Source organism: Molossus molossus, unplaced genomic scaffold (assembly GCF_014108415.1).
Source record: "Molossus molossus isolate mMolMol1 unplaced genomic scaffold, mMolMol1.p scaffold_m16_p_31, whole genome shotgun sequence".
NCBI classification, from domain to species: domain Eukaryota; kingdom Metazoa; phylum Chordata; class Mammalia; order Chiroptera; family Molossidae; genus Molossus; species Molossus molossus.
In genome coordinates, this window is record NW_023425368.1 from 741,853 (window position 1) to 757,144 (window position 15,292).

The 15,292-nt window shown below is 60.2% G+C and overlaps 2 protein-coding genes across 2 annotated transcripts; one reads left to right on the plus strand and one right to left on the minus strand.

Moving 5' to 3' along the window:
- Window positions 1–660: 660 nt before the first annotated feature.
- LOC118643131 (mas-related G-protein coupled receptor member X4-like) lies at window positions 661–1,617 on the plus strand. The gene has a single exon (XM_036281038.1). The coding sequence runs from the start codon at window positions 661–663 to the stop codon at window positions 1,615–1,617; it is 957 nt and encodes a 318-aa protein (XP_036136931.1).
- Window positions 1,618–8,633: 7,016 nt separating this feature from the next.
- LOC118643132 (mas-related G-protein coupled receptor member A6-like) lies at window positions 8,634–9,590 on the minus strand. Its single transcript, XM_036281039.1, has one exon. It carries the CDS (start codon window positions 9,588–9,590, stop codon window positions 8,634–8,636), a length of 957 nt encoding a protein of 318 aa, XP_036136932.1.
- Between the last annotated feature and the right edge of the window lie 5,702 nt (window positions 9,591–15,292).

The window sequence follows — 15,292 nt, forward strand, 5'->3', positions numbered from 1 at the left end:
GGCCCCCAAAGGCTAAGCGATGCTGCGGGGTGACTTCGGGAGCAGGGACCTGGGGAGACGGCTCCCAGGGAAGAGTCAGGCCAGGTTCGCCCACCTCGCCTACGGGAGATGCTTCCATGTGTCTTCCTCCCACCGCGGGGAGAGAGGGAGAGAGACGGGAGGGGGCGAGGGGTGAACAGATGAGGACAGAGCACAGGGATTAGAGGGTGATGTTGGGAACGAACTCTGCTGAGTTGAGGGAACAAATATTCCATGTTACCCATCACCTCTGCCCCCAGGTTCCTCTAGAGGGACGTGAGCTCTGAATGAGGAACAACCCCCAAGGGCGGCACCTGGCTGACAGTCCCTTTGGGAGTGGCCACCGGACACACGGACAGGAGGGATCGGAGCGCCCGGAGCCAGGAGCCTGGGGAGCCGTGGGGTGGCTCTGGAGAAGGCGCCTGCGCACACGCGTGTCCCCCTGTCTCCCCAGGAAACGGCCCTGCAGTCCATCGCCCCGCGTGTCTGAGCCCAGCCGTCCCGCCAGCTCCGGAGGCCCTGTGCTCGCATCCTGGGGGTCTCAGCGGGGGTCTGCGGAGTGACAGACCACCCCGATCAGAGGTCCCGGCCCCGTGCCCATCGCCATCTTCCCAGGGGTGCCCCCGTGGCAGCACCTGGCAGATGGCTCAGGAGCCCAGCAGTGACGCCAGGGGCTTCTCTCCCAGCCCAGGGCCCTGGCAGTCAGACCTAAGTAATGGGTCTGTGTCCCCAGCAGAGGCGAATGCCACTGGGAACATCACACAGACCCCATTAGGTGATGACAAGTCCTCTTTCAATTACATGATCATTGTTAAGGCTGTGGTTCTGTTGATCGACCTCTTTGGGTTGGTGGGGAACGGGACGGTCATCTGGCTGCTGGGTTTCCGGGTGAAGAGGAACCCCTTCTCGGTCTACGTCCTCAACCTGGCCATCGCGGACTTCACCTACCTCTTATGCATGGCAGCCACCCTGTTCGTTGCCATCACTGTCACTGAGCATCTGAAGATGTTCATCCTGCCTGTGCTGTCCACGTCCTACCTGGCGGGGATGTTCCTGCTCATGGCCATCAGCACGGAGCGCTGCATCTCCGCGCTCTTCCCGATCTGGTACCGAAGCCACCGCCCCGCCCACCTGTCGGCCATCGTGTGCGCGGTGCTTTGGGGACTGTCCCTCTGTCTGGGGACATTGTGGCTTTTCTGTGACTTTTCTATGGAATTGCCATGTAAGCACAGGTTCCTGGTCTACATCGTGCTGTTCTTCATCACGCTGCTGGAGGTCTGTGTGTCCAGCCTGACCCTGCTCCTCCGCATCCGCTACGGCTCCTCCCGGAGACACTCCACCAAGCTCTACCGGGTCATCCTGCTGGCCGTGCTGGCCTTCCTGGCGCTCGGGCTGCCCCTCAACCTAGGCTTTCTGGTCACAATCCTGCAACCGGAACCGTTAGAATTTTACCGGTTCATATACATCTTCTACATCCCGTCCGTCCTGAACAGCACCGTTAACCCCGTCATCTACTTCTTTGTGGGGAGGCAGGGCCAGCTGCCGGGCCGAAAAGCTCTCCGGGACGTGCTCCAGAGCGCGCTGACGGAGGACACATAGCTGAGCAGGTGAGGCCCCCGTCCTCTGTCAACCCTGCTATCCACCTGGGCACGGGGAGGGGCAGCTGGGCTGGACCCCGGATCTGACCCCGCAAAAGGGCCTCCCATCAGAATCTATATTTCTTTTTGCAGTCCTTATTGTTGAGAGTATAAGAGTACCCCCCTCCCATCCCCCCATAGTCCCCGCCAGCAGGTTCCTGCCTCCACCACCCTGTAGTCTGTGTCCACGGGCCAGGCCTGTGCGCACACGTCCTGTGGTCAGTCTCCCCCACCCCACTTCCCTCTGAGATCGTCAGTCTGGCCCATGTTCCCATGACTCTCGTTCTGTTTCATTCATCAGTTTATCATGTTTGTGAGGTTCCACGTGTACGTGAGACCATGTGATACTTGTCTCTCTCTGACCGGCTTCTTTTGCTGACTTAACACGGCCCAGGTCCCTCCGTGCTGTCGCAAAGGGTGGGAGAGCCTTTTTCCCTGCTGCATAGTATTCCACTGTGTAACGACCGTCGTAACTGCCCATCGAGGGCCTGAGTGCGTTAGGAGAAGTGAACATGTGTGTGGTGTCCACACTGTGCCCTGAGGTCACATGCGGGCCCCTGCGAGCTCACGTCCTGCCCCTCGTATGTTCCGACGAGGTCCCTCCCCCTCGCTGTGTTTCTCCAGCGTCCCCAGCCCTCGGCTGCAGGGCCAGGTGGGCACCGGGCAGGAAGGCCTCTGCCCTGACACCCGAGAGCCCAGTGTCTGTCTCTACTCTGCCTCCTAACACTGAGCGTAGCAGTTTCCTTCCCCCGAGCATCACGGGGAGCCCGGGCCCCTGATGTCACTGTCCCCCTCTGTGTGTGTCTCAGGTGACATTCCTGCTCCTGCAGCAACAATGGCTCTCACTCTCCATATATACGGGAGCGAAGATTCCAGTGACCCGTCCAAGAGGAAAGTTATGTCTCTCTCCGTGGGATGTGTGTGCATGTGTATTATTGTGTGCATGTTTGTCCATGTGCATGCCTGTAGGTATGCGTGTGTGCATGTGTGCTCTCACGTGTGCATGCAGGAAGATGTGTGCTGTGCATGTAGATAAGTGCACAAGCACTCTTGTCAATATATGTACGTGCATGCAGGCAAGTGCAGTGTGTCCATGCATGTTAGTGCAAGAATGCATGTAAGTGGGCATGTATGCATGTACATACTTGTGCGTGTGTGCATCTGTGCATGTGTGTATGCATGTGATTGTGCACAAATATGCACATGTGTGTGTCACATGCAGCTGAGGGTGTGCATGGTCCCCCCTGTGGCACTCGGTATAGAGGTGATACGTGGGCTGAAGTCAGGAGCCCGCATCCCATTCACACCCCAGGACACTCTCGTTAGGGGGGTGGTCCTCAGCCCGTCCCAGAATCCCACTAACCCCGAAGTCCACACCCACAGAGTGATGCTAACAAGACGGCCTCCCCGGAGGGCGGCTCTGAGTTCAAGGGCATCGATGTCCTGAAACCACAGGAAGCACTGTGAGGGGCGTGGCACCGTTACCCGTGGGATGGAATTCTGTCCCCTCATCACAGTTGACACGTCCGTGTTGACGGCTGCAGGGGAGACGTTGGGGTCCCCGAGACAGGGCCCAACAGCAGATCCGTGTCCGGTGCACGAGGAGCAGACAGACGGGTCCTGTGTTGACCCCGTGATGGGATCCTGGACTGACTGATTCATCTGCGTGTCCCAAGTGCACACCACGGGGGACCCTAGTGTCAGCGTTGGCGAAGTGAATTGTGACTATTGTGCAGGGAGAGGAAGGCGGCATAGACATTTCCCAGTCGCTCCTTGTCCCCAACCTCAGAGGTAACGAGAGTCACAGCTGGGACCCTCCCGACACAGGTCCCAGCCCTGCAGCGAAGGTGGATTCTGCGGCCACTCGGGCATCAGAAGGAAGGTGCTGGTGTTTGTCTTTCTCTGAGGACTAATCTCACTTAGTATGATGCCCTCTAGGTCCGTCCATGTTGTTGCTAATGGTACGATTTGTTCCTTTTCATTGCTGCGTAATATTCCACTGCATGTATGTTCCAGCTCGTCCTTATGCCTTGTCTGTGGATGGACACCTGGGCTGTCCTGTATCATGGCTACTGTAAATAACGTACAATGAACATATAGGTGCATATGTCTTTCCAAAGTAGCGTCTGGATGTCTTCGCAGACATGCTCAGACGGGGAATTGCTGGATCACAGGGTGGCTGTATCTTTAATTTTTCGAGGATCCTCCACACTGTTTCCACAGAGTGGCACCAGCCTGCCTTCCCCACGGTGCACGAGGGCTAGCGGGGTCACTCTGTAGTAATTACTTAATCACTGTGTCGTACTCCTGAAACGCACGCACGGATGTCAGTCAGCTGTAATAGAAAATAAGTAAACAAACAAATAATAAAACACTGAGTAATAATCTAAGAAAGAAAGGGGTAGTTGTTTGTGCGGGTGATGCGCCTGGAGCGGGTCCGCGGGACGGCCCGTGCGCTGTCCTGATGGGAGGGGCTGAGGCTGTGCTGGGTGACAGGTGGTCTCTGTGGCGGTCAAGGCCCGGGTCGTGCTGTCTGTGGCCTGTGGCCTCTCCCCAGGCTGTCCTTCTGCCTGAGCCCCCACCCTGCCCTTCCCTTTGCTGCGTCCTCCTGAGCCCGGTGCTCAGCGGGACAGTCCGCTCCCCGAGAGCCTCTGTCACTGGGCAGGAGGGTGGCAAAGTCCGGCCTGAAGGGTGGGGCCACTCACAGGGCATCCGGACAGGCAGCGGGGCCCTAGAGCCTGCAGGGCTGGTGACGTGCTGGAGGCTGGCCTCCGGGTCTGGCAGGATGACAGCCAGGGGACATCTGGTTGGTCTGGGTCAGACCGGAGCCCACATGTTGGGTCGGGAGGAGGGGCCCTGGGGGGGCAGTGCAGGGCCGGGGACAGGAGGCTCTGAGGGCCGGGTGTTCGGCTGTGGCTGCTGTTCTGCTGGTGGCCCCGGAGTCTGTGTGTGTTCTCTGCACGTTCCCGTCAATGACCGTTCCTGTGCTGTTATTTAATATTTTTATTTTTATTTCATTATTGTTGTTTTTTTAAAAATTTTTAATTGATTTTAGAGAGGAAGGGAGAGAGAGAGATAGAAACATCGATGAGAAAGAACATCAACTGGCCACCCCCAGCATGCCCCCCACTGGGGATCGGGCCCACAACCTGGGCCTGTGCCCTGACTGGGAATCAAACCGGCGACCTCTTGGTGCAGGGTCGACGCTCAACCACTGAGCCACACCGGCCGGGCTCCTTATTGTTTTTTTTATGCTCACCTGAGGACATTCTTTTGCACTTATCTTCAGAAGGAGTGCGAGGGAGAGAGGGAGAGAGAGAAACATTAATGTGAAAGGGACACTCGAGTGGCTGCCACCTACACGGTCCCAACCGGGGCCGGGGACAAAGTGCAACCGAGGTCCGTGCCCTTAGTGGGAACCGAACCCGGGCCTCTCTGGTCCGCGGGCCGGCGCTCTAACCGCTGAGCCCAACCGGGCAGGGCTACATTTTAACTTTTCTACTCTAGAGAGGGCGGCAGGGAGAGAGAGAGGAACATCGATGTGAGAGGGAAACATCGATCCGTTGTCCCCTGCACACACCCCGAGCGGGATGGACCCCGAATCCTAGGTCTGTGCTCTGACCGAGAGTGAACCCACGACCCTCTGGTCCGATAGCTGACTCTCTAGCCTTTGAGCCCACCGGCCAGGGGGGTGTGTTACTCGTCATCTCTCATATCCAGACCGAGGTGGAGCAGGAGGAGGCAGAGGAGGAGGACGGCCCAGAGTCCTGCCCGGGCTGGTGGGGGCGGGGCCGTGGGGGCTCCAGGTCCCCTGAGGCCCAGAGCAGCCCGTCCCTGCGGTGCCTCCAGGGGGCAGCACCGCGCCGGGCACAGGAGGAAGCAGCACTGGACCCGCAGGGAAGAACTTCCTGGGGGAGAGTCCGTGGCCCCGGGGGCGCCCCACGGAGGGGCCTCCTTCTCCCACCACCCCGAGTCGTGGTGCCCGGGACGGAGGGGCCGCCCGCGTGCCTTCCGCGATGCCAGGGAGCTCCCGCCCCAGGAGACGCTGCCTTGGAGCTGCGGCCGCCCCAACACCCCGGGACACCCCGACCTCACACCTGGAGCGGGGACCACGTCCCTCTGCACCGCGGGATGGGGGTGCCATAGAGAATCGACCTGGCCCAGGCAAAGGAGGGCGCGCGGGCGGACGCTCCTGGCCCCCTCGGGCACCCCTGCAGAGCGGGCCGTGAATGTTCTTTCATTCTCTTGAGCCTGGGCGATGTCACCTGTGTGACTCAGCCGACCCGCAGCGCTCGCAGAGAGGACAAAGGCCTGTGTGACCTCGAGCAGGCATTTGGTGGGGACCCGGAGCCTGCGGTGCAAGCGGCAGAACTGATGGCAACCAGGACCGACCAGGAGCGGCCGCCAGGGGACGTGCCACGTGACCGGAAGCAGGGGTGAGCATGTACATGGAGCGACACAGCCCGAAAGGGGGGTGGCAGAGGCTCTCGGGGCGCAGACTGTCCCGCTGAGCACCGGGCTCGGGAGGACGCAGCAAAGGGCAGGGCAGGGTGGGGCTCAGGCAGAAGCACAGCCTGGGGAGAGGCCACAGGCCACAGACAGCACGACCCGGGCCTTGACCGCCACAGAGACCATCTGTCACCCAGCACAGCCTCAGCCCCTCCCATCAGGACAGCGCACGGGCCGTCCCGCGAACCCGCTCCAGGGGCATCACCCGCAGGACAGACAACTTTCTTCTCAGTTTATTACCTAATGGTGTATTATTTGTTTGTTTACTTATTTTCCATTACAGCTGACTTCACCGGTGCATGCGTTTCTGGAGTACAACACAGTGATTAAACAGTCATACAGAGTGACCCCCCGATGAGTGTGCCCCCCTCAGACACCACGCCCAGTAAATGCAGGGTCCCTGACACACGCCCTGCGTGGACATCACATCTCGTGACCGCCTGGTAACTGCCATGTGCGCCTCTGTGTCCCTCCCCCGTTCTTCCCATCCCCCCCCTCCGGGGATCATCAGGGTGTCTCCCCATCTGTGAGCCTGTTTCTGTTTGGTCTGTTCATTTATCTAGTATTTTCTTAGATCCCACATATACGTGGAATCATATTATCTAGTCAAAAAAGGGCCGAGGACCTGAATACACATTTCTCCAAAGAGGACGTACCGATGGCCCGTAGACATGTGAGGAGATGCTCAAGGTCACCAACCATCAGAGGTGAAATGTCAACCACAGTGAGCTGGGACCTCACACCTGTCAGAACGACTGTAGTAGAGAGCGTGTGTGTGTTGTTGAGAGCGTGTGTGCTCCTCGTCTGTCTGCTCCTCGTGCACTGGACACGGATCTGCTGTTGGGCCCTGTCTCAGGGACCCCAAAGTCTCCCCTGCAGCCGCCACACACGGACGTGTCAACTGTGATGAGGGGACAGAATTCCATCCCACGGGTAACGGTGCCACGCCCCTCACAGTGCTTCCTGTGGTTTGAGGACATCGATGCCCTTGAACTCAGAGCCGCCCTCCAGGTGGCCATCTTCTTAGCATCACTCTGTGGGTGTGGACTTCGGGGTTCGTGGGATTCTGGGAGAGGCTGAGGACCACTCCCCTATCCAGAGGTGTCCTGGGGTGTGAATGGGATGCGGGCTCCTGACTTCAGCCCACGAATCACATCACCTCTGCACCGAGGGCAACGGGGGGACCATGCACAACCTCAGCTGCATGTGAGCACACATGTGTATATTCATGCACAATCACATGCATACACACATGCACAGATGCACACACACACAAGTATGTACATGCATACATCTTCACTTACATATATTCTTGCACTAACATGCATGGGCACACTGCACTTGCCTGCATGCATGTACATATATTGACAAGAGTGCTTGTGCACTTATCTACATGCACAGCACATATCTTTCTGCATGCACACGTGAGAGCACACATGCACACACACATACCTACAGGCATGCACATGGACAAACATGCACACAATAATGCACATGCACACACATCCCACGGAGAGAGACATAACTTTCCTGTTGGACGGGTCACTGGAATCTTCGCTCCCGTATATATGGAGAGTGAGAGCCATTGTTGCAGCAGGAGCAGGAATGTCACCTGAGACACACACAGAGGGGACAGTGACATCAGGGGCCCGGGCTCCCCGTGATGCTCAGGGGAAGGAAATGGCTGCGCTGAGTGTTAGGAGGCAGAGCAGAGACACACACTGGGCTCTGGGGTGTCAGGGCAGAGGCCTTCCTGCCTGGTGCCCACCTGGCCCTGCAGCCGAGGGCTGGGGACGCTGGAGAAACACAGCGAGGGGGAGGGACCTCGTCGGAACATACGAGGGGCAGGACATGAGCTCGCAGGGGCCCGCATGTGACCTCAGGGTACAGTGTGGACACCACACACATGTTCACTTCTCCTAACGCACTCAGGCCCTTGGTGGGCAGTTACGACGGTCGTTACACAGTGGAATACTATGCAGCAGGGAAAAAGGCTCTCCCACCCTTTGCGACAGCACGGAGGGACCTGGGCCATGTTACGTCAACAAAAGAAGCCGGTCAGAGAGAGACAAGTATCACATGGTCTCACGTACACGTGGAACCTCACGAACACGATAAACTGATGAATGAAACAGAATGAGAGTCATGGGAACATGGGCCAGACTGACGATCTCAGAGGGAAGTGGGGTGGGGGAGACTGACCACAGGGCGTGTGCGCACAGGCCTGGCCCGTGGACCCAGACAACAGGGTGCTGAGGGCCTGGGCGGGGCTCAACCAGGCTGAGGGCAATGTGGATAAAGAAGAGAGAAGTCTGCAATATCCTCAACAATAAAGATGGAAAGAAAAGAAAGTATGGATCCCGGACAGGTGGTCTGTTCAGGGTTAGATCCGGGGTCCAGCCCAGCTGCCCCTCCCCGTGCCCAGGTGGACAGCAAGGTTGACAGCGGACGGGGGCCTCACCTGCTCAGCTACGCGTCCTCCGTCAGCGCGCTCTGGAGCACGTCCCGGAGAGACATCGGGCCCTGCTGATGCCTCGGCCTCCCCACAAAGAAGTAGATGACGGGGTTGACCGCGCTGTTCAGGACGGAAGGGACGTAGAAGATGGGCTCATAGCGGAGGAAATTGAACAGTGAGGGAAAGAAGAGGTAGATGAACAAGCCGACATTGAGGGGCAGCCCGAGCACCAGGAAGGCCAGCACGGTGAGCAGGATGACCCTGTAGAGCTTCGTGGTCTGTCTCCGCCAGGAGCCGCAGTGGACGCGGAGGAGCAGGGTCAGGCTGGACACACACAGCACCAGCAGGGTCAGGAAGGCCGTCACATTGTAGATGAGAATTACTATGTCATACAGTCCAAGATGATAATAGATGCACACAAAGTGCACTACTCCCAGACAGAGGGACAGTCCCCAAAGCACAGCGCACACGATGGCCGAGAGGTGGGCGGGGCGGTGGCATCGGTACCAGATCGGGAAGAGCGCGGAGATGCAGCGCTCCGTGCTGATGGCCATGAGCAGAGTCAGCCCCGCCAGGTAGGACATGAACAGGAAAGACACGATGATATGAGGAAAATAGTGAGACCCGTTAATATAACAGATGGCCATGACTACCGTGCATAAGAGGAAGAGGAAGTCCGCGATGGCCAGATTGAGGATGTAGACCGAGAAGAGGTTCCTCTTCACCCGGAAACCCAGCAGCCAGATGACCGTCCCGTTCCCCACCAACCCAAAGAGATCAATCAACAGAACCACAGCGACAACAATGATCACGTAATTGAAAGAGGACTTGTCATCTCCTAATGGGGTCTGTGTGATGTTCCCAGTGGCGTTGGCCTCTGCAGGGGACACAGACCCGTTACTTAGGTGTGACTGCCAGGGCCCTGGTCTGGGAGAGAAGCCCCTGGCGTCACTGCTGGCCTCCTGAGCCATCTGCCGGGTGCTGCCGCGGGGGCACCCCTGGGAGGATGGCGATGGGCACGGGGCCGGGACCTCTGATCGGGGTGGTCTGTCACTCCGCAGACCCCCGCTGAGACCCCCAGGACGCGAGCACAGGGCCTCCGGAGCTGGCGGGACGGCTGGGCTCAGACACGCGGGGCGATGGACTGCAGGGACGTTTCCTGGGGAGACAGGGGGACACGCGTGTGCGCAGGTGCCTCCTCCAGAGACACCCCACGGCTCCCCAGGCTCCTGGCTCCGGGCGCTCCGATCCCTCCTGTCCGTGTGTCTGGTGGCCACTCCCAAAGGGACTGTCAGCCAGGTGCCGCCCTTGGGGGTTGTTCCTAGTTCAGAGCTCACGTCCCTCTAGAGAAACCTGGGGGCAGAGGTGATGGGTCACATGGAATGTTTGTTCCCTCAACTCAGCAGAGTTCTTTCCCAACATCACCGTCTAATCCCTGTGCTCTGTCCTCACCTGTTCACCCCTCGCCCCTCCCGTCTCTCTCCCTCTCTCCCCGCGGCGGGAGGAAGACACATGGAAGCATCTCCCGTAGGCGAGGTGGGCGAACCTGGCCTGACTCTTCCTTGGGAGCCGTCTCCCCAGGTCCCTGCTCCCCAAGTCACCCCGCAACATCGCTTAGCCTTTGGGGCCCAGGAAACACTGCCGCACCCAGTGCTCTGTGGACCCACATGTGTGGGTGCTGCTCCCGTGTCCTGTCTGTGCGCAAAGAGACAGCTGTTTCCCGAGCGCGTCTCTTCCTTGCGGCCCCAGCAGGACAGAGCCCCTCCCGCAGGGCCTGTGAGCTGGGCTCTGTCCGCGGCCTCCCGTCCCCGGGGGCTGGGCTCCACCACCAAGGTGACCCCTGGACCCACAGGAGCCCCAGGCTCATCAGTGACCCTGCGAGGGCACCGCGGGGCCCTCCAGTCGCGCCGCCCCCTCTGTTTCTCTCCCAGGGGCCCTTGGCTTTAGGAAATGCCAGGACGACGCACGTGGTTAGACCAGGGCCCACCACGGCTGCAAACACGTAGCAGGTGCAGGGGAGGGAGCTGACCACTCACCACCCTCCACCGCTGCTGTCTCGAGTGGGCGGGGTGCTGTCCCCTCCCCTCCGCAGAGCTGCAGGGATCGGCTCTGTCCGTGTCCCGGGCCACAGTCTCCACACAGTGTCCCCGGCTTATCGCGGACAGTCATGCAACTGGAAGGGGACACGGAGCACGTGTGAGCCCAGGCCTGTGACGTCTCTGCAGGGCTGTGGACGGGGCTCCCGGCTCTTCTGATGCAATCGGTTCATTCCATCGGCCACGGAGACTCTGGTCGCAGGGAGTGTGGTGAGTGAGGTCGGTGGGGACAGAAGGTGGCATGAGTCAGTCACCTCGGGAGGGCAGGGGCATGGGGAGCAAACATACGTAGTAGCTATGGAACAGTGTCCCACTATTGTCTGGTTTATTGTATGTCCTACGCATGATTCCCTGCGGAACAAATGACTGTCGCGCCCCAGGTCTAACACAGCAGAGGAAGGGAAATGGACGCACACGTCCTCCTGCGTCGGGAGGTCTGGATCTTCTACTAAGGTCTCTGCCTGGATGAGCCCCACTGACCGTCCGGTCAGGGAGGGTGGTCTGCGATCTGCTTCCCTCAAAGCCACGGATGTGAACGCCACCCTCCTCTGGAACGTCCCTCCAGGGACAGGACCCCGCGCACGGCTGCGGGAGCGAAGGTGGTGCAGCCACGACAGAGAGGAGTGTGCAGGTCACTCAGGACACTGCCCGGGACCCCAGAGCCTCAGCGACCCCACTGCTGGGGGTCCCCCAAGGAAACAGGATCCCACCGTGAGGAAATATCTGCACCCCGAAATTTCCAGCAGCTCAGACATGGAGACAACTTCAGTGTCCATCAACAGGTGAACAAAGATCATTGTCAGTGTGTGTGTGTGTGCACGTGTGTATGTGTGTGTGTGCATGTCTGTTCATGTGTGTATGTTCATGTGTGTATGTTCATGTGTGTATGTCTGTGTTTGATGGAAAGTGATCTGGACAAAAGGAAGGAAGTCCTTCCATTTCTGAAAACTCGGTGAACTGAGGTGGCGTCGTGTTCAGTGGGACCAGACACGAGGACACGCGCAGGATCTCCGTGGACGTGAGACCTGAGAGAGCTGAACTCCTGGAAGCAGGGGGTGGAGCGAGGTCCCGGGGCCGAGGGACGTGGACGCGCAGGTCACAGGGCACAGACTCTGGTGGGAGAGGGGTCGTGATGGGGTGTCTGTCCAGCAGGACTAGACTGAGACTTGCGTCACCTTCTGAAGTGGCCGAGGGCTGGGGCTCCACGGTGCTCACCCCGAGGAAAGGAGGAAGGAGGAGCCTGTGCGAGGTGACGGCTGTGCTGAGCTTGATGATGTGACGATGCCGCAGTGTTCACGTGACAGATTCACGGCACACGCCGTCAGGACGCACACTCTATAGTGACAATTGTAACCCCATCAAGCTGGAGGACAGGAGATGTTGGAAACCCCCTTCGCAGAGCCCTCCCCCCTCAGGGGGTAACTCAGCTGCCGCAGTCACCCCACCCGTGTCTCCGAGAGAGTCCCCCCGGGCTGTCTGTCCGTCCTGCTGCTGGTCTGAGGTCAGGGATGAGGCAGACGGGGGACTCACTGAGGGGTGAGGCCCTTTGCACACACCAGACCCACGAGCCCAGGGGGGCTGGCTGCGCCCCGCCCGGAGAGTCCGGCTCTGAGAAGGCAGCGTCTCCTGGGAGGGTCCAAGCTAGGACGCGCCCACCGCGCTCCAGACCCCTTTCTCGGGGTGACGTCCCCTCGGGGTGACGCGGTCTGATCAGGTGCAGGTCTAGTGTGGACACGGAGCCCGGCCACCGCCAGGCCTGAGCTCGGGACCAGCAGTCCCAGCTGGCTCTTCCTCCCCCCCGACATGAATGTGCCGGGTGTAAGGTGTGACCCCAGAGATGGCGTCATTCCCTCTGTCCCCAGAATTCTGCTTTTTCTTGGGGTGCAGCTGCCCCCCGGAAGCCACACGCTCCCGCAGCCTCCCCAGGCCCACTGGGAAGTCAGCCTGGCTCCTCTCAGGAGGTTTGACACCAGGTGACAGAGAAAGTGCTAGGAGGTTGGGCTCCCCGATCAGACCCTGGCCCCTCAGAGGGTCTCGGGGTCCCTGCCTCCGTCTCCTGCCCCCCTGCCCACTCTCCAGGGCGACCAGCAACCAGCCAGCCTGACCCTGGGCGCCCAGAGGCCAGAGCAGTGGGAAGTCCCCTCTCAGGCAGAGCCTGGCCCGTGGGGAGCGAGGTGCTCAGAGCCTCCCAGAAGGACGCAGCGGGGCCAGGTCAGGGAAGGGAAACAGGCATCTCTCCTCACCTGTGTCCCAGAAAGCTGGGCACCCTCAGGTCTGGGGGCCGCGGGAGGTCCTGGGAGCAGCGGAGGCCTGAGGTGCCGCCCCGCGTTTGTCCAGGGCTCCTGCGAAGTGTGGACTGAGGCGGCCTGCAGACCAGGGTCAGGTCTGTGAGCCCGGTGACGCCCTCCCGCCTCCCACTCTCTCAACCACGTGGTCCACTAGGGGGAGGCTCTCGGAGCCCCTGAGTGCTGCTCCGGAGAAGCAATCTCTGCAGAGACTTGTATTCTTCGCACCATAATTGCCAAGTACTCAGAACACAGCTCAGGTCCGGGAAGAGGAGTCTTCCTTTATTTCTAAACAAACACTTGAATTTATGACGAAGGAACTCTCCTGTCCCAGCCACTGCCCTGCTGAACTCTCTGGACACCTTCTCATTTTCCTGACCAGTGTGAGTTCCTCCAGATCACTGGGGTAACAGCCAGTGACCTCAGGATGACCAGAGTCCTACGACCTGCCCACCACTCTCCTGGTCCTTCTGCTTGTGCACAGTGACCCCAAAGACCCAGGTCTCCCCTGCCCCAGGGCCTTTGCACTTGCTGTCCCTACTGATGGGGGCTTTCCTGGGGCTTGTCTCTCAGCTTCCTCCTGCCGTCCTGGTCTGAAGAGAGGTCAGCCTTTGGGGAGGAGCGGGGATTTCTCAGTAGCCTCTCCTGGAGCCGCCCTCCTCCCCCTCCAGGTGCTCCCATCGGCCCTGCACAGTGCACTAGTGTATTTCTTCGTGTCTCCTGCCCCAGCGCAGGGACCCAGCCCTGAGACGCAGATCCGGGTGTCGGGGTGACCTGTGACATACGACACAGCCTGAGGCAGACAAAGGAGCAGAGATGAGTCTGACAGAGGAGAGACCTGTCCACTCGGGGCCAGTCCACCACGTGGAGGGCCTGTCACTCCATGACAAAGAGCTCAGGCCGATAGCCTGTGCTCAGGTGGTCGGGTGTGTGAAGACTCCATGAATACAACATCTTGTGGTGAGGATCAACTCTAACATCAATAAATAAATATACACAGAAAGCAAACAGACCAGGACGGGTGTGGCCTATTGATCAGACAAAGGCGTGGAGACCACATCCAGGCTCTGGGCTGAACGGCCACCCCTGGGGAAGAACAGACAGAGCTTCATTTCCAATGGATCATGGACCCAGACAGAAAACATCAAGATTCTAGGAGAGCCACAGAGAACCTCCTCTGGTTTGGGGGAAGCTGGGTTCCCCAGATGGATCCTAGACAGCAATAAGCAGCAGGTGCACCGTGACCTGGGGCTGTGTGCAATGACAGGCCTGAGCCCACCGCACAGGCAGGGGGCGTCCCGAGGCCGCAGACGCAGGCACACTGAGAACCACAGGTCCAAGGACGGCCGAGCAGTCAGGGGGTGAGGGCTTCTCTGCCCCGACGGCAGGACAACGGGCACTGAGGGAGTGTCCCCAGCATTTGAGAGAAGCCCCAGGGATGGCCGGCGGGCAGGTGAGAAGTTGCCCAACGAGGTCTGGACGAGGGCGAGGCGAACACACCCCCCGGACACCGACAGCCCCCCAGGACGGCGCCAACCTACAGGACTGAGCACACCGAGGGCTGGAGGACACGCACAGGGGCCAGGGCCCCGCCCACTCGGCCCCGGCTCTGCACTCGGGGCTCGGGGCATCCCTTCCCCTCCCCGAGAAGGTGGACCCCAAAGTGCCAGGGGTGCCCAGGAGTGGAGGGAAGGCAAATGCCCATCAGGGTTGGACCAGGTCACCCACGCCTGCAGCTGACAGAGGACGGCCGGCCCGGCCAGGGGGCCTGCGATGGGGGCACCTCCCTGGACGTGGGTGGGATCCTGGCGATGGGGGTGCCCTGTGGGGACAGCGTAGCAATGTCAGAGCATCGGGGGGCTGGATCCGTCCACAGAGGCCCACGGGCGTGTCCCTCCCTCCTGAGGTCGAGCCGAGGGCACTGAGCAGGTGACGCCCCGGAGCGCCCCGCCCGCCCTGAGTGGTGGGCTGGACACTCTCAGAACAGACCGACCCAGAGCACTTACCTCCCGCAGAACCGGCCCCAGGGGCGCGGCCACGGTGCACTCGGCACAGCGGGCCCCGTGCCCTGGACGCTCCCGCCCGGCCTCTCTCCGCCCTGCCCTGAGCCCATCAGCACCGCCCTGGCTGCGCTCTGGCCGGGCTGGGCCGCAAACGGGCACCTGCCCAGAGGCCTGAGCCTTCTCGGGGTTGGAGCAGTTACCGGAATGTTGTCCCCACCCTGGTCTCGGTACGCCCCGGGGTGGGGACGTTCACCCCTCTCCACGCACCGTGTGGTCTTCCGCAGCCTGG